The sequence below is a fragment of the Aptenodytes forsteri genome, unplaced genomic scaffold (assembly GCF_000699145.1).
Source record: "Aptenodytes forsteri isolate BGI_AS27 unplaced genomic scaffold, ASM69914v1 Scaffold184, whole genome shotgun sequence".
NCBI classification, from domain to species: Eukaryota; Metazoa; Chordata; class Aves; order Sphenisciformes; family Spheniscidae; genus Aptenodytes; species Aptenodytes forsteri.
The window spans coordinates 1,743,805-1,763,307 of record NW_008796078.1 but is presented as its reverse complement, the minus strand read 5'-3'; the positions used below and the strand labels follow the sequence as shown (position 1 = coordinate 1,763,307).

General features: G+C 38.4%; 1 protein-coding gene across 1 annotated transcript in view; it reads right to left on the bottom strand.

Annotated features, from left to right (window-relative positions):
* Nucleotides 1–19,503, bottom strand: part of AGFG1 (ArfGAP with FG repeats 1) — a 44,708-nt gene that overhangs the window by 18,083 nt on the left and 7,122 nt on the right. The window contains exons 4-5 of the mRNA XM_019474015.1: nt 10,487–10,567; nt 9,886–9,979 (exon numbers count right to left, since the gene is read on the bottom strand). Coding sequence (XP_019329560.1) covers nt 9,886–9,979; nt 10,487–10,567 — 175 coding nt within the window. The remainder of the gene's footprint in view (nt 1–9,885; nt 9,980–10,486; nt 10,568–19,503) is intronic.

Here is a 19,503-nt window from a genome sequence, read left to right as displayed (position 1 = left end):
ACCTGAATATGCACCCAAACGATACACCAAACATTAGCCACCCTCTAAAAACAGACTCTGCCATTTTAGAACAAGTTTCTTCCAGAGAAGTGGAATCAAAAAAGCTTTCTTTTTGTGATGCATACCCTTTCTTCCCACACCCTTTCTGAAATAGTCCTGACCACCCCTCTTACATGCCTCCTACAATTGTTGCCCTCTATCCCTGCAATAGTGTCAGGTTATCAGCACTGTCCCCATGACCTTCAGAGGAAGCACATGCTCTAACAAGCCAGAGCTGCATAAACCGACTGCCCTGAAAGCTGGCAAATCAAGGGAGAAGCTGTGATACTTCCACTACATCATTTTCCCCAGAGAGGTTTTCTTCTTCTTTACCTGGCCAGCTAACTTCACCAAAATTGTAGCAACTTAGCATCTTCGGGAGCACTAGTTGTGAAATGTGATAAATCTTATAGGTCATTTCAAGATTGCTCAGGATTAGAGAGATCAGACAGACAGCATAAGTATGTATTTCATACTTGATATCTCAATTCCATATAGCCTGCTTGCATGTCCAACACTACACAGTCATTATTGTCATCTACTGGATAGAGACAAACAACAATGGGAAACAGATAAAATGATCAAAGAATAGCTCTAAATTAGTGATTTAAATACTCATCTAAAAATAAGATCAGTAGTTCCTACTTCAAATAAACTCAGCTATTCAGCATTCATCCAGCAATTTTACTCCACAAAAGGGTTAAGTTCAATGCACTGATTTGAGTTCGCAAATTTAAACAGTCATTATTTTCAGTATGGTAATAGATGAAATGAAACTGAAGGTATTTAATACTTCTTCATACAAAGTTAGAAGATATAAACTTAGTCAAAAAAAGTCACAAGTCTGTTCTAAAATAATAGCCAACAGCATGAAGTGCTATTTTAATAGTAGCAATCTTTCACATAAGCACTACTTTTTGCTGACAAAATTTATAAAGTCAGAGCATTTATGGGTAAGCTTTAAATATCTGCAGTGGATAGCCTGATGTGGGCCAGCAGTAGTATTTCTATACTTAGATTTATGAGTATAACTGTAGCAACTAGTTGTCATATGATTGCTAGGAGGAAGAGAAGTCCTGTTTATGGCTAGTTACAGAATACTTGGCAGCAGGAGCTGGTGGTATCCAAATCTACACAGTCCCATTCCACCCCACACTCCCTCCTCCCCCAACTTCAGTATTGGGAGGAACACCAGGAAACAATGAAGAAAAGAAAAAGCTGTGCCTAATTTCAGACAAGCAGGAAGGCAAGCGTTAGAACAGCCCCTACTTGATCCCGCACCTACCAGAATAACACTCAGGGCTGTACCATGATGATCAGTTTGCATCCAGCCTAAGATGTGCTAGTGAATGAAAGAGGAGGTCCTCTTCCCCACCCGTATCAGGCCACTAAATTACTCCCCTTTCTCCTACCACCCAAAACAAGTCAGACCAATGAAACTCATCACAATTATCGTGTCACTAGTACCACTGAAACCTGTTCTGAGAACAACTCAAAGCAACAGTCAAACCACAATCCAGTTTTTCACCTTTCTCCCTCCCAGTTTTCTGCTTCATCTTCACCCTGAAGTGCATAAGCACGGGGGGGGGAACACAACACCACAACCCACAAAAAACCCAACTCCATGTCAAATAGTCTCAAGCCTTCCTGACCACTACAGGCAATTTCTAGGAGAAATCAGAAAACAAGGTCCTGTGTGACTTTAGATCATTTACCAGCTATGCAGCTATAGCAGATAACAGTTCTATGAATATGCAGACAGGTACGAAGGAGGACTGTGCTGTCCAAACACATTATTGGTTTAAAATGATGCAAGCTTCTTAAAGGCGTCAATTCTTGCATTGCATTGCATTGCAATTTTTGCAAACCTTCAGAGAGCAGGCTTCCTAAAACGTTTCCTGGAGCAACTAATTTCTTCTAAATACTTAACACAAAAGTAGTAACAACTGAAATATACCTTAAGTCACTATTATAACTTATTTAATTAAACCTGCCAGGCACTCTTTATTGGTTCTCTGTTACTGGTAGCAGAAAGAACAGTATTGCTAATGGGCAACACACAACCACCAAGCAAAAGAACCTAGACTTACTCACACATGCTTCAGCAAGAAGTTCTCATTTTAAGAGAGTCTGAAAGCAGTAGCTATACAAACACAGGTTAAAACATTTACTTTACCACACCAGAGATGCAAATTAAATTTCACATAAGTTTCTGTACCTAAAGAGTTCTCAGAGAAAGTACAATTTCTTAGAAGCCTTAAATACAGACAAGTCCTTTAGAAAGCCAATTTTAAAGCTTTAACATCACACAAGAAACTATTAAAAGGCACAGTTTTGTCTATTTCTGTATGAAGTACCACACAATGCTTTGAACATCAGCAGCCGTTCCAAGCAAGCATTCAGAGCACAATAAAAGGCCCGTTGTCTTGCCTTGTTTGCTGGTGACCTGTATGCTCTTTCTAGCTATACTTTTGTTACTATCATCTGACTTGACAGGGACCCACAATACTGCATTGATTAGGCTTCGAACAAGCCGTAATACACAATTTTCAGCTACCTACAAAAAAAGAAAATGGCAGTGGGCTGTGCAATACCATAGGATGAAATCAAAATTGGAAATTAAATTTAAAAATATTGTCAGAGACAGAATTCGCACCATCATACAATTGTTTTTTGAAACAGTTATCTTTGCGTAGTCTTAAAATAAGTCACTAACAGTACTGAATCTTGTGCAAAGAAAAGTTTGCCGTGAGAAACGTGAATGTTTTTACTGATCAGGCCATCACATTTTTTATTTCAAAGCTATTTAAAAAGTTACTCTTATGATAAACACCAAGGAAATTTATGCCATACAACTTGCTGTTGAGTTACGGTGGGGAATGATCACTCAGCATTTACATCTTTGGTACCCCGATTATTCCCCACTAACCACAGCTTTTAAATCCACTATCTGAATTTGACGACACTTGAGATACTAAAAGATTAACTGTAACAAAAAAAAAAAATTAGTGGAAATGTAGAAAAATCACATTGGCAACTTTTAGTTGCCAATACTTCAACATGAGCTTCAGTTCTGTGTTCTGTCTGGCCTGACAGCTGCCTAGGCAGGACACCTGAACAAATTAGTACACAGTTATTCACAGCATGTGCTGACTCTTGCCCAGCCATTACTTGCAGGACATGAGTGGAAAAAAGCGCAAAAAGGTAGTAAAGGGCATATAAATCTGCACAAAACCAAGCTTTAAGCGACCAGTCGCTCTACTAAACACCAAGTTTTCTTCTTAGTTTTCTAATACAAACTTACTATTTGAGGGGAAAAAAAAACCCAAGGAAGTAATTTTCAAAAGAAGCAAAAATTCAGAATGATATATGCTTTGAGAAATTTGAATGCAATATCCCAAAGAGCACGTACTTCAAAACACCTAACTACTCCGTACATAAGTCAGACTTGCAGAGCCGATTCAGAAAATGCTACTGTCCAAGTTTCACGATACATCTTAAGCTCCATTTTAACAGAATTACTCATTCCTTTGCTTTTACAGATAATACATGAATAAGCATCCCAACTCACCACAAACCTGCACAACATTACTAGTAAGGTATGGGGCCTAAAAGTTCTATGGCTTTCTGAAATCCTTCTACATCACACTGTCTTCTTGGGGATACTCTGGTTCAGCCATTTAATATTAATATTGTTCTTTTTGCAACAGCAGCACAAATAAGCCTCTGCTCAAAAGCTCTGTTCATTCACCAAAAGCCTTGCTATACTCCTCCTTTTGATAACCAAAGCTCTATTAAACAAAATGCTCTGCTTAGAGGAGAAGAGCCTGGCAAGCTGGAGCCAAGAGTAAACATTCAAGTTATGTGGAAGCCCCTAGAAACAGTGGAACATATCCAACAATCCATAATCGTTGTCCACTGTCTCTGAAAAGTATAATTAGTCCATGTCCCACTGGTTCACGAATGCAGCAAGAAGAAAAAAAGACAGCATTGAAGTCAGAATGATTAAGCGTATGCAGCATTTGAAAGTCTACTTTTGTTGAAGGGTTGACAGAAGCAAGACTTTGAAGTTTTGCCTGCCTCTACTACATCGTGGGAGCTGCAAAGTAACAAGACAAAGCAAAGTTTTATCTCGTTGGGTAACAATGAGTAGAAAACAAGATTCAGCAGTTATCTTCATGAAATTTAAAAGTTCCTGAGAATCCTTTTACAACTGGTTTGGGAAGGACAGTACCTGTTCACTGCCAACAAGCTCCAGTCCTGCAAGGGATGTCATTAGACATTTGGCAACTAGATACAGAGAAGTTCAGAATTAGATAAGTACAGCGTGAAGCAAAGAGGGAAAGAGAATCACAACCAGCTTCAACCTACTCACCCTGACCTAAATAAAAACCCAGGAGGTAGCAAGGCAGAAACTGTGAGTTGCCATAACTTAAATATATCTTTGAAAGGAGAAATTGGGCCAAGTGCATATTGTATGTTATAATAAAGTCTTTACCTATATTTCTCTTCATACCATTGGTTTCCCTGAATCTGCACTCAACAGCTATTCTATTTGAGGGAGAAACATTTTTTCCTAGAATACCTGCATTTACCTATCTTGTTTTCCACACACTATTTACGTTTGTAGTCCTACAGTTTTAGTAATTACCCTTGCTTTCAGCTTTAACACAAAGGAACAAAGAACTCATCCCATTCATTGCACATCTCATACTCCACAAAACAAAGTTGACCAGAAAGGCTTCTGGTTTAAAACCCAGCCTCACAGTAACATTTCACACTTTCAGGAGTTCCAGGCAGGGCTCAAAGGCTAAGAGGAACATAAACGTACCTGTTTTCCACAAATGTTTAGCTTTTGGTTTTGCTTCTAGGTTTGTTGTCATGTTTTGGGGGTTTTTGTGTGTGTTTTTATAGAATTGGGAAGGTGGGGAAGGACAAGCACACTAAAAAACCTCTAATAAAGAGAAAAAAAAAAACAAACAAAAAACTCGGCAGTATCCATCAAATTTTGCAGAAAGCCTCAGAAAATCTGAGATTTCAGTTACTTCTATTCCAGTGCTACATATTTCAACTACCAAACAACAGTTTACCATGTCATAACTATTTCACTGATACAGATCTCCAGTATGTGTGGGAAGGCGGATATGGGAGAGACAAAGGCCTTCTGCTTACACAACACATTGAGCCACCACACTTTAGAAACTCCTGTTAGCATAGTTGTGCTAGTTAGGAATAATAAAAATACAGTTAGGCCAGTAAAATTAAGTTTTTGCTCAGGAAGCCGCCTTCTCTTGTATGCAGCGAAGGCAGCACGGCAAGAAAAAGCTGTAATAGGACAAGTACTTCTGCTGGTAGAAGCTGCACTTCAACTAGAAAAGCACACTACTAAGACCTACAGCAATAGAGCGCTTCTTGTTTAGACCCAGACATACCATTGCATAGGAAGATTACACACGTCAGTCCAGTTTAAAAAGCTCTAACGAGGTATTACCTTTCAGGAGTCTGGCAAATGCCAAACTAGATTTCTTCTTCTCCCCTTCCCCCCCAATAAAATATCCTCAGTTATGCACCAAACGTAATGCTGACAGCGCAAAGAACTACAGATTACCACACAACAAAACTATGTTCCAAAACATAACACTCGCCACAGGAAGAAAGATTTGGAAACAGTTCCCTTATGTAAGCATGTTATAGCTTTGTTTAGTAATTCAGCACTTCTGATGTGAATATTATTCATTAATCTATGTAGGTTAAAAGAATTTTATACTGCCAGTATACTGATTTCAAAGCCAGTTTGGGTCCAGAAGCTATAGCTGCTTTCATAAGCACACAGTCCAAGCTAGTAAATCCTGCTAACAAAGACATTGTTCTATACACAATCAGCTCATGTATCTCTATATCGTATTAGCAGAACCAGGGATGTACTACAAGGACACCTGACTGCACAGCTCATGCTGTCAGGACTCATCAGCTCCAGCTTAGTACTGCTCTTTCCACTCCGGGGTTTCTAGGCCACATTCCACAGTAAAGGAGATGCTAGGAAAGCATTGTGGTCAGGCCAAAAACCAGCCCCATACTGCTACTAGTTCTGCAATTGTAGGTTCTCCTGGAATCCAGAGTGCAGAAAACTGGTAAGAAACACTTGCACAGGTGCTATCAAGAGTCAGGAAGACTGGCACAAAAACAAAATTAAGCACTGATAAACTAATCCCAAACAGTTGAGCATACCCGCATGGCATTCTACTCATTAGCTCAGGTAAACATGATCTTTGTCCCCAGATGAACACAGATTTTCCAAACACAAGACCATCCAAATCATTTTCTTCCACCATAGGCATATTAGAATAGGCTACTTGGAAAAGATATAAAACATATGGCACTTTTCAAAAGTGTAGTAGAAAAATTAACTACGTAACTGGCTTGCCTCATAATACTATTTTTCAGCTTCTGGGGAAAGCTTCTGAATAAATATTCACAGCTATAAAGGCAACATGAGATGAGTACCACCTCCACTTTCTACAGCAAGTTCACTTTCTACTATCATTGCACTACTGAATCAGAGGCCTAATCAACATTAGCATCATTTGATTATGAGTATTCAAACAGAACCATCTCCATACCACTCTCTCCTCGTTATTCCTAACATGAAAATACAGTGTGAAAATACCTCATGCTGCTCTTCACAAAGAGAACGAGGAGGGGGAAAATCCTACCCAGTGAGTCAGAATTGCCTTTATCCCTCAAAAGGACTTCAGAAGGCACTTGAGGAATATCAGCTTGAAGATGTCTCCATTCTTGCTGCAAAAGTGAGCTAACCCCAACATTAGCAAAACCAGGGTCTGGACATCTGTTTATACCTGGAGATGAGTAAGCAACACCAAAATATAGATGCCTTCTAATACAGTAAGAAGATTTAAATCTGTATTTGAAGCAGTAAAAACTCATCAAAAAAAAGTTCAAGTTACCTGTGCCAGAAAGACATTCCTTGGAGGTGTATATACAGGGAAGGAGATGGTGTCTCACACCTGAAGAGAAGCTCTCTTCCAAAAGCAGCCGTTTTGTGGAAGCCTTTAAGTAACTGAGTGTTTTACCCAAGTGTGCCACAAAGATGGCCATTTGTGACCATCTTTGGGGAAAAGTTACTATTTCAGAGATTAGGAATTTTTTTTTTTTTTTTTTTTTTTTTTTTTAAGAGAACCTCAACCTCATGCAATACATTGACCTTAAAAATACTCTTTGAAGGAGAGTGGAAAACTACTTCCTCTAACAACAACTCACCACCTTAATAACTACCTTATCTCAGGGAAGCTTTCTTGCTATTTTCCTTTCTATTCAGAACAAGTTCCCTATTGTACACCGTGATCTACTCATTTGGAAGCAAGAAAGCTTGCCACAGAGGCCTTGGCCATGTCAGAGAAAGACTGGGAGGGCAAAGTGAGAATGAAGTATTTTACAAGCTTCAGAAAAATGTAAGTTAAACATACCAGATTGCAAAAAGTTGAGGGTTTTTTAATATAAATAGCTGCAGAACTAAAACAACTGAATGTTACCATATCCAAACCATTCAGTAACTGTACTTTGTTTCACATGTCCACATTCTAAAATGTTGGACAGTTCCATGTTTGAACAAGTTTATCCTAGAAAATTTCATTTCTTAATATATACACAAGAGCCACCTATGCTGAAGAGCAAGCTAAGCAAAGAAGGTTTTTTGTGAGGTCAGATGAACTTCATCTGCCCAACACTTTGGAATACTCACCTGCAGATAAGACAAAGTCCAATACCAACAAGAGAAAGCAAAATGCTTATTTAACTACTGCAACATACAGCATGACAAAGTGAAAACATGTTTAATTAAGTTTTAAACTTCTAACAGCGTTTAAAACAATATCACTTCAGTTTTTGAGCACCTGTTAAATCTACCATCTGCAATTACAAGTATCTATTCAGTGTTACTTTGGAATTAAGTAATTCTAATGCACTGCTATCCAACAACCCAAAACTAAACTCAGGAGCACATCTTCATTTTGAGGTAGCTCATGTAAATCATTGCAATACTTTAGAGGAGTAAGTACTACAAACACAAAGACCCCTGCTTGTGAAACACGGTATAGCATTGCAGAGATGTGTGAACTTTTTTTTATGTCAATAATAAATTGTCTCAACTAAATCATTATGATTGGGAGACTAGTCAGGTCTCTAACGAGAAGGACAACTACACTAATCAACTGAGCAGGGATCACTTAAGGTTTCAGATTAGTGAAAAATGAAACTAGTAGCATTCTCCAGCCGTTGCAGATTCAGTGAAAAACTTAAATTAAAAGATGCGGGGAGGGAGGGACACACACACACGCACATTTTCCTTTACAACTGTGAAGATTAAAGCAAAGCTGGAGTTTACAATCTAATCTTATGGAAAGAGACTCCAACACACTGTATCTGAACCCACGAAAGATTCTTTATTATTCTGCCTATGCAAAAAGTCAGCAATATGCTATACATATATACACACATACATGTATATACATATATACACACATATATGTATCTGATCTAGTTGAAGATGTCCCTGCCCACGGCAGGAGGGTTGGACTAGATGACCTTTAGAGGTCCCTTCCAACCCAAACTATTCTATGATTCTACGATATATACACACGTATATGTATATACATATATACGCAATGTTATACAGCTTTAACATGCCAAAACAATTTAAAAAAAAACTAGTCAAAGCCATTAAGAGTATTTTGTAATGTCTGGAAGAGTTTAGGCCTTGCTCCAGCTCTGTCTAGAGGAATCATCCACTAACAGTCATTTCAACAAATAACACATATTTACCAGGACAGAAAAAGAAATTGCTACTTCCATTTTCATTCTTCAACCTGACAGTTATGAATGGGCCAAGTTTAAGAAAGTTAAGTATCAGCATTTTAGCTAATAATGGGATTTATCCCCACAAAGCTTCACAAGAACATGTTGATAAGATGCTCTGTAGCCTACAATCAATAGTTCTACTAAAACAGCATACAGATCCAATCAAAGTGAAATGGAACTTTTTCTATTTCAGAACAGAAGCAAAAGCTGCCTCTAAAATCCTCAATGCTATAGTATGGTATTAAAATACAAACTTCATCCTCAAATTGAAGACAGCAATAGCCACAACCAGGGTTTACATGCTGAGTGCCCCCACAGAGCCCATCCAACATTTGCCTCAGTTGTTTTCAACTGAACTGTTGTTCAGATAGTTTTCATCTATTAAAAAGAACAAAAAGGCAGTACACTAGAACTTTTTGTCTTCAAAGCTACCCCAAGGCACTCTAAACATACAGACACTTATTAGATAACAATCCTTAGAGGAAAAAAATTCTCCCTTTCCTTCCTCTCTTCAAGAAACTTCAACATTGATATACTTTCACTAAAGAAAGAGGCAACTGAAACTACTAGAAGACTTTCTGACACCTACTCTGAAGAAACGCAGCTACAAGCAACAAATTCATTTTTGTCACGATATGCTCTTTCAGGAAACACTGCTGCAGTCAGTCTCAAGATCTGGGCTTGCAAGAAAAAAGAAGAGAGATGCATATTGCCTTACGCAAAAGCAAAAGAAAACCCAATTCAGAAACACTGATCACGTGAATCTAGATTGTCTGGGTTGGGCAATAACACGATGATCAGCTACCTAAGTGAAAAGAGCTCTTTAGAAGCATCACTTCAAATGATGTTGGCTTCAAAAGACTTCTGTCTACTTTTTGCTGGGGGGGGGGATATCAAGTTTCCCTTAAGTAGTGTTTTAAAGTTTAATATTAAAGTGCTAAATACACTTGATATTCTCCAAATAATACTTACTTCATTTCCATGTTTCTGCAGAAATTCTATTTCCTGTTGTGTGAAAGTAGTCATTGAAATTGACTTCACCCTGTGGGGTGGATTCAAGCCCCGTCTAAAAGAAGAAGCAAGAAGTATTTAGTCAGTATTCAGGAAATCTGTCATCATACAATCACTTTTAACATTACAACCATAAGTCAGTCAGTTTTAAACCCAGGAGCCACCTTTTTGGAGCAGCCACGCGCTCATTTTGGTACTGCCATACAACTTCAGGCTGTGTAAGCTCATCTCAAAATAACGTTCAGCATGCAAAGTCAAATAATTGAGCTTTAGGGGAGACCAATGTTTGTAACTGCACATGCAAACTCGCTCTGACCCTTTCTATACAAATTTATGAAAACATTAGACTTTTTTTAAATGCTAATGCTGAACTGCTTCCCCAAACTTGCTCACCCTTGCCCCTACCCTTCATCTCTCAATCCTGGGCCCCTCTGTTGCAGTTTTCTTTCCCTCCAACTCCTCCCTCACTTTAACCTATTCTTACTACAGCTTCTACCCAATGACTAGATTTCTTCAAGCTAAACTCCCCAGCTCAGATTCTTTTTCTCTTGCTTTAATCTACATTTCCTGTTTCCTCCCAGCATCTTTTTCTAGTTTGCTTTTTGTCCCTCCATCCACAGGTCTGTCTTCCTCCTCCTGAACACTACACAAGTAACAGCAACAAAGGCAAAAAGACAATGTTGTTATTGTGCTCTCAACTGAGAGATACCATTACTAATGCAATCGCTCAAAACTCCACCAGCTCTGCCTTAAGCAAAGATTGGCACCATTCTCACATCCACGCCAGGCTGCTGCAGCAGAGCTAACAGAAACTCAAGTCACTTGCGCTGCCAAAGCCTGACATTGTCAAACCCAGTTCAGTCAAAACCTGCAAGCACAGAGAAAAATCCTGCTGAGCAACAGTGCCAGTATAAGAAAAAGCTTTCTTTCTTTTCAAACTCTTTCTTTAAATACATGCTAACCACTGCTTTTGCCCACAAATACTTAAAATCAAGCCGTGTTTCGCTCAATAGAAACAAGAACATTACATCCCACGTATGCCAAACAGCGGAGACACTAACTCAGGCAATACAATGGGGTTAGTTTAACACTCAAGTTAATCAGGCCTGGATTTTTGTGATACCATCTTAAAAAAAAAAATATGAATATACATTAACTATGAGATATCACAGAACACAAAATTCTGTGGTTATGTATATGAGAAGAAAGTTTCCAGAAAGGAAGTTGGGGGAAACTTTCCAGGGATGTAATACAGGGCTAACAAATTGCTGACAAATCAAGTGGTAAGAGTTAGCTTTATTGCTTGTATTTGTTACTTTGCTTTAATTATAAATTTGGTTCAGATTGCTTTTAGGAATTAAAAAAACAAAATGAAACAAATCACTGACATCCAATTTAAGAAGACTAGTAGTCTTCCAAGAACACTAGCTATAAATTAAATTGTTATCCATCAAAACAGCAAATGACAAAAATCTGATGTTCCCAATATTAATGCTTTCTGCTCAACTTTTAAAGAATATTTTTAGCACTTTGAGTTTCTGAGTAAGTATAACGGGGAAAAAAAATCATTGTGCATTTAGCTTGCAAATTCACCTTGACACGTAAATTCACACTGGACCTGTAAGAAGACAATTCTGATCCTGTGTTAAAAAACTGCACATTTTTAGTTAAAAGTTGGATACTTATTAGAACACTAAGCAGTAACATTTTAGCCTAAGTCTCACTAAAAAACAGATTTAAGACACTCAATGTTTGAAACAGTTGGATAAAAATAAACAGTTAATTGTATTCTGCCAAGAAATGCAATGAACTTAAGAGTACCTTAAAAACAGAAGTCTCATACAAACCTATTGGCATATGAGAATTAATTTTACAGAATGCTCTTTGCTTAAGCAAATTTTTCAATTCCGAGCGTCTAAAATTAGACTCCATACTTATTAGAACACTAAGCAGTAACATTTTAGTCTAAGTCTCACTAAAAAACAGATTTAAGACACTCAATGTTTGAAACAGTTGGATAAAAATAAACAGTTAATTGTATTCTGCCAAGAAATGCAATGAACTTAAGAGTACCTTAAAAACAGAAGTCTCATACAAACCTATTGGCATATGAGAATTAATTTTACAGAATGCTCTTTGCTTAGGCAAATTTTTCAATTCCGAGCGTCTAAAATTAGACTCCATGGTTCAGCACCTCGACAAGAAGGCAGAAGTAGTTTTATTAACGTTAGTGAGAGAGGTTTCAAGATAGTTTATTCAACTCAACCATCAGCAAATTAATTTCTTGTCTCAAAATGTTTAAATTCCATGGTAAATTGAAATTAACAGCTTAACATCTTTCATCTAGTTGTAAACCAAATCCACATCTACATCACAAATAAACAACACTTATTAAAATACTGTATTATTATCCAAGATTTCTTCTGAAGTAAATACTCATTTTAAGATGATACAACTTCAAAAAAATCTGTAAGAGTTCTGTGCAGTTAAAATTCATTGTTTCAGAGCTGGTTCTAGTATTAGGTTTGGTTGTTTGGGTTTTTGTTTGTCTGGGGTTTTTTTTTTAAACACCTTCTTGGTCTGTGCATGTGATTACATTTCACTAAGCGACACTGTAGAATCACATATTAAGTGACAGCATAGAAAAAAGTTGGCATCCACCTGGCACGTCACATAAATATGCTCCATCAAACGTTATGTGACAATCACTGTCCCTTGCTTTTACAGTAAGTATAAAAGTAGTTCTGTCTACCTTAGTCTGTTCAATGTACTCTCCTCCTATTAATTAAGAAAGATGCACGGTTAGATACTTGTAAAAGATTTAATGATATTTTAAAAGCTAGGGTTATTCACTAACACATTCACATGTTTTCCAGCACAGGTAGTACATCTAAACTTTCACACTATCTTCTGCTGGAAACTAATTTTTACAATAAGTATAGTTTAAGTGTTATATTGTACCTGTGTTTGCAATTTAAAGGCACTGCACAAGTTATTTAAGCAGTACCTACTCTACACTGATCTACTAGGGCTCTTCAAAGCATTTACATGAGCAAACGCGTCTTCAGTTCTGTTAAGCAGCAATATTAAATGTACTTAAAGCATAGACTAGATTTTGTTTAGCCTAACTAGAGACATCCTATGTGCCCCTCTCTCCAGTGAAGCCTGCTCTAGAGTTTTAAGGTTCAGGTTATAAAGTTCACCGATTTACACATTATATCCATGACGTGGGATAAGATGAATTCTCATGTCTTTTACACCCTCCTGCTAAAGGAGGGAGACATGCTCCACTCCTAAAGAAGCATAGACTAGATTTTGTTTAGCCTAACTAGAGACATCCTATGTGCCCCTCTCTCCAGTGAAGCCTGCTCTAGAGTTTTAAGGTTCAGGTTATAAAGTTCACCGATTTACACATTATATCCATGACGTGGGATAAGATGAATTCTCATGTCTTTTACACCCTCCTGCTAAAGGAGGGAGACATGCTCCACTCCTAAAGGTCAAATCACATAACAGAAGCGTCAGATGTCTTGCATTATTAAAGAGAGCATGTCGCCACATTGGTGGTCCAGGAAAATTGGAAATCCTGAACATAACTTTAATAGTCATAAATACAAAGTTAATAGTCATAAATACAAAGTTAACCATCAAGCTGCAGTACTATACATACATGTAATTTTTATGTTTATTTAACGTGGCAAGGGGTGGGGGGAAGCCTATGAAAAGCCTCCTCTTATGCTAAAGCAGTATAAGAAGTCAGACTGGAACAAGGAATAGACAAGAGGCTACATTATACAGCATACAAATACAACCCAAAACATATGCATTATGTTCCTTACATAAATTACTTTGATTCTACCATTAGAACAGCTAAAACCCTATTTTTTTTTTTATGATTTCTAACTAGCATGAGCCACTTTCAATAACATTATACACATGAACTGACTAGAATCTCCCTAAAACAGAGCAGTTGGGGGATTTATGAAGAAGAGCTCGAGAACCAAGCCTAAGTACTAAAGCAACTCTTACTTCAAAACCCTAAGATACTTTATACCCTTCCTTACCTACAGAGATTACTTGATAACCCAAACGATTCACAAACAACTCATCTACATATGAGGGAAGCTTACTGGTAGACAGCCAAGTACAATTATCCCTTGTGAGGAATTAACAAACCTTTTTTTATAGGAAAACTGTATCTACCACTTGCTTTGTTTCTTTCCATGTATTTGACAAGTGTTTTGCACAGTTCTAATACTTTACAATATTCCCTATTTAACAGGAGACAAAAAGGATTATAGCCCCTTAGTCCAAATTAATAATGCCTAAATTTAAATTGTCCCTGAACAAATATTTGCAACCTGCACCCGTGCAGCTGTGCCAGTTACTCCTTTCTCTGCTACAGAGTTCCTGAAGAAGACAGCAACCAAGCGCTACCTCAGCACTTAATCCAGATGGCAGTGATCTCCTAAGAGGCCCTTGGGAAGGATGACCAAGTAAGACTATTCTGCCATCTGCATTTACCCGGCACACCATAGCCAGAACGTCCCACACGTAGGTCCCACTCATCACTGCCAGCTTCTTCATGCTCAGCAATGGTTATTTCTGTGGAATAGCACTGTGACCAGAACTTCCAGCTATGAGACTATCCTCCACTGACCCTCCATTGAATCAGTCCAAGCTTCCAGTGACACAGGCTATCATAGGGGCAGCTACAGAGAACACGAGCAGAACGGAGATCTCCGTTCTTCAGAGAGCATTGTTAAAACTGGTGCTCTCGCAAACAAAGGAAGCTTTAAGGCCACTGACAAAAGAATCTGAAGTCTGGCAATTGAAACATTAAACATTCAAAACGCTGTCAACGAGCACTGAGCATTTGTTACTAACATAATTTAGCAGCAAATTATGGTTGAACTTGTGATTGTTGGCAGAGCAGCCATTCCTGCATTCATCTCAAACAAATATCAGCAAAGTTGTCAGCAAAGGCCAGGGCTGGGAGGAAAAAAAAAAAAAGAAATATTTAAAGAGTGGGTTCTGCTGGCATAGAGGGCCACTTCCGTGGGAGGAACGGTGGGCAGACGGCTACTCAACACCACTAATGTCCCCCTGTATCAGATTCTAGCGTGATCTCAAGTCTAAGCCAGCAAAATCTGATCCCTTAAGACGCAGGAAGTTAATGAGGCAAGTCAAATGCCAAGCCATCACAGAGCACCCTACCATCCCCAGGTGTCTGGAGAACAAGCTTTAGAAAACCCAGTGTCACAGCGTTCATTATTATTTCTATGCTATTGTTATTAGCAAAAGAGAATATAAGCAGTACTGGCCATTCCTGATACTTGTAGACCTCCCCGGAGACCCTCCACCATCTCACAAGCTCATTTATTTTTAACAGCAAAAGGCTCACATACACATTTAGAAGCACAGTCAAGGTTAATTTAACTTTTTTCTTACAAAAAAACACAAACATCCTTTCTGAACTGCAGAGTATTCACTGTGGTATAGACATTTCCTTTGCTCTCCAGCCATGACACTGAAAACAAGAAATACAGTAATATAGGAAATACCCTTAAAAATACAAACACATACACACACGCGCATATAACACACGGAGACATTTTCCAAACACGCTCCGAAGGAAAAAAAGGACTGGAAAGTCATGCCAACACAGCCAGAATCACCTTCACTCTAACACTGTTTGTTTAGACCATTTTAATTTCTGCAAAACTTCTTTTGGGGAAAGGGACAATAATTCACTACCACTGCAAAGATTTATTTTTTGGTTTGTTACTAGTATCTGCCATCAAATACTCCAATCTGGCTGATACAGAAGTCCCTTACCCAGGAAAATTTTAAATTTAAAGTTTCAACTAGGAATATTATAAGCAGCCAAAAGAAGGCCACATGAGCCAATAATGGTAAGAAATAGCATAAAAGGACTTTAGCATTCCCCACAGTAACCATATGTTCTAAACATTCTTTGTTGTTCCTTCCTGACACAAGCCAGAAGTGCAAACATCTGAACAAGAGACTTCCTCAGTGCGTTGGAAGGGAGGGAGTAAAGAGGGCAGCAGTGAGGGAGAGGGTAGAAGGAGTGTCCTAATCATCACATCAGCAGATACTAAAAAAAAAAAAGTCAAGATTAAATAAAAAATTTCTATAGTACAAAACTTGCGGAAGTGGACTCTTAGTCAAACAGGAATATTTTCCATTCGAGAATTTAAAAACAGGTTAATTTTATAGAAGTTAGGAGCAGGCTGACCAGGAGTGGTACAGAAGCGCTTGAAAGCAAAGATATGCAGAGACAGCTGAGAAGCAAGGCAAAGAGGCATTTGATAAGACAAAGGGAAGGATGTCACTGTCAGCAGGACACACGGTAGCATCCAGAAAGACAATGGACATAGCTACCAACATAATCCTTTGAATCAAAGGACTTCTGTCAAACCAAAAGAATCTCTCTGCCAACATTTCCCGAGATGCGGTTTTGCTATGATAAAGAGAAGTCTTCTCGTTTTGCATTACCGTAATACTTGACCTGAGAAGACTGCTCCTCCACAGCACCTCCTCCCACCCTCGGGGAAGAAAAGGTTGTGTGTGTATTTCTACATATTCTATATTCTTGTCCAACACCAAAGAGTTGAATTAGGCACAGCTTGTGTGATGCTAGTGTGCTTTTTTCCACATGAAGAGAATTTAAACACGGGACAAGCAGAGGTATGTTACGAGGAAGCCACTATCCACTCCACTACCCATGAACTTTCTCCTGCATGCACCATTTTGTACAGCGAAACTTCTGCTCTGGTAAACCCAATCTGATGAGAAAACTTAAAACCTAGGTATTACAGAAAAGGCCCTCCTCTATGTTACTCGTACTTTAAGACTCACCTTCAACATTAAAGTCGGAAACAGATTTTTTTAGCAAAGTCGCTAGTTCTCTCATCATTTTTAGCAGTACTTGGAACAAGCTAGACATACTTTTTTTGGAAACAGTTAAGAAAATGGTAGGTTTTTAACGCTATATCTAGTAATAAATAGCATCGCTCTCTTTCTACACATAGAATCATTAGTGGAAATTAATGATGGATCCAGAATGAAGGTTTTGGGTTTGAACAGACTGTCCTTGCCAGGACAATGAAAAAACACTTCAGAAAACTTGGGGAAAAAAAAAATTAGACTTCAGATTTTAAAAGTTAAGAGTAAACTGTATCTAGAACAGCACTCCTGTCTAAGATAATACCGATGTTAGCAACCACTTTTAATTAATCGAGCAACCTTTCTGAAGGAGACTTGTTAATGTACTAGTACTTTAATCTTGCATTGGGCACTTCATACTTGAAGAAACTGGTCTACTCGACTCCAAGAGTCCTTCCCGTACCAGATAAGAAAAAAAAATAATTAAAACAAGAAGCAATGCAAGTCATTCACATAGCATACAAACAAGATGAAGTAATAAGATTATTAAAGCCTTACAGTAAAGCAAGTATTATGAGGTAGAATGCAAGCAGCCATTAGGCACTCCAGAATCAGCAGTACTTTTACACTTATTTGCCATTATGTGGTTTCTTCCCAAGTAATTTCCCTCCACTGTGGAATTCTACAGTGGAAAGCATTTGGAAATAAACAAGTTGTATGAAGGACTATTCCAATAGAAGTGTTAAAAATAAGAGTTTCTAGTTATGAAACAGACATGACCTATCTCTACACTAAGTCTCATCACTAACAAAAATATCCCACTGGCTAGGTTCTAAGGTGTTAACCAATACATATGATCTTGCACACACGATTTAAGAAAGCATTTCCAAGTCAACATGAAAGAATGAGCCCAAGTTTATTTCGGAAGAAAGCTTTAAGTCCTCTTAACAGTCCTTTACTCCAGCTTTAAGCGTAGGTATTACTAGCTGTAACAACTAAAAGTGTTGTTTGCAGTTTCTTTTTTATAGCAACACAAAACCACTGCATATTTAGAATGAAAGACCTATTTGCATTTTATTAGAATACATTAACAACTGTTCTTTAGAAAAAGTCTTCCTCCTTTAAGCATGTTAACATCCAAATGATGGCCAACTTAACAGCAAGTGACAGCCGTCCCCTGCTTATTAGCTGTTTTGCTGCATGTACATCTTTTTGGCTACTGTAAATTGGACTATGGACTTTAGTAGCCCATACCTCCCAGCCAACAGATAAAGGGAACAAATCCTACTGAAGCCATGCTAAACATCTCAGCAGCACTCATGATATATTTGTCTATTAAGGTCAAGAAGCCTGAAAAATGAAGGAAAATATTCTCGTGGAGCGGTTTTATCGTGCTGTCAGTTTAACCAGTAAGAACATGTGCAACCACTAAATAAGCTCTGTGCAGTAGCTTAAAATAGTTTCACATGCCAGCACAAATAACAGTTTGCTAACAGAGCAAACAATAGCCAGAGCTGCCTGATTAAGTAGCATGTATATATCAAAAACTAGAGTCTCTTTTCAGTTCCACAACCTGAATGTATTTTCTGTATTTGCGTCAAGCCTCTTCGAAAAATCTACACAAAGTAGAAGAAGGGAAAAAAAAACCCCAAGACTAATTAGCTGTCTAGTAGTATAAAAGGCAGCTTGTTCCATGTAAATTCAGCACAGAACTAACATGTTTGCTTTGGTTTGAATCTCAATATAATTACCAACTTTGTTCTAAAACACCAGACCTTACTTGGAAGGCCTGTGTGGGGAACTTAGTCCTTCTTAGTAAGGGGACAGAAATTAGTTCAGGCTCCTGAATACCTTTTATGAACTCTAACCCTTACAAACACGAATCTGTATCCTTTGACATACTATTTATTACTTACTTTGGCCACTCTTTGATTCTGCTCCATTCCATAAGCACAATGCCACAGAAACATAAAGCAAACATTTAGCTACAGAAACGGCAACGCTGAAGACAGTAGGGGTTTTTCTACCCAAGTTACATATATGTAACTGAAATTCAGAACCGACTGATCTCAACTCTTAGTTTCATACACGCTATCGCGGAGGAGGAAGGGTGGAAGAGGGAGGAGGAGTAGGGGGGAAGGCCCATGAAGGAATGAGGAACAGGAAAAATGCAATCCACTTTATCAGAGCCAACCCCTTTCTAAGGTTTATATATATAGTTTGTAGGAAGTCATAGATGTAAGAAAAAACCTTCTACTACTTTTCCGACCAAGTATATTAAACTATTAAGGCTAGAGTTTATCCTCTAAGCTAGAGTTTAGAGAGCCGTCTTGCAAACTGCTACCAAGCATAATTTAATACACGAAAGGCTAGGCTGGTGATTTAAGTTAACATTAAAGAAAGATTTTTAACCGTTAAACTCGGTATTCACGAGAGGGCTAGCCTCCCCCACGTCTTCAAGACTGTCACGAAAGTGAACTGTTCAGCCATGTGCCCCCTTCCCTTTCCAAAAGTATTCCCCAAGCACTTGTTTCATTAACCACACCTTCGGTGATTTCCGGGGGGGTTTGTGTGGGGGGGTGCTCCCCCCCTTCACGTGCGTGCCGCAGGCAAACGCTCACACTCCCTACGTGCAGGGAAACACCTCCCCGGGAGCAGCTACGGGATGAA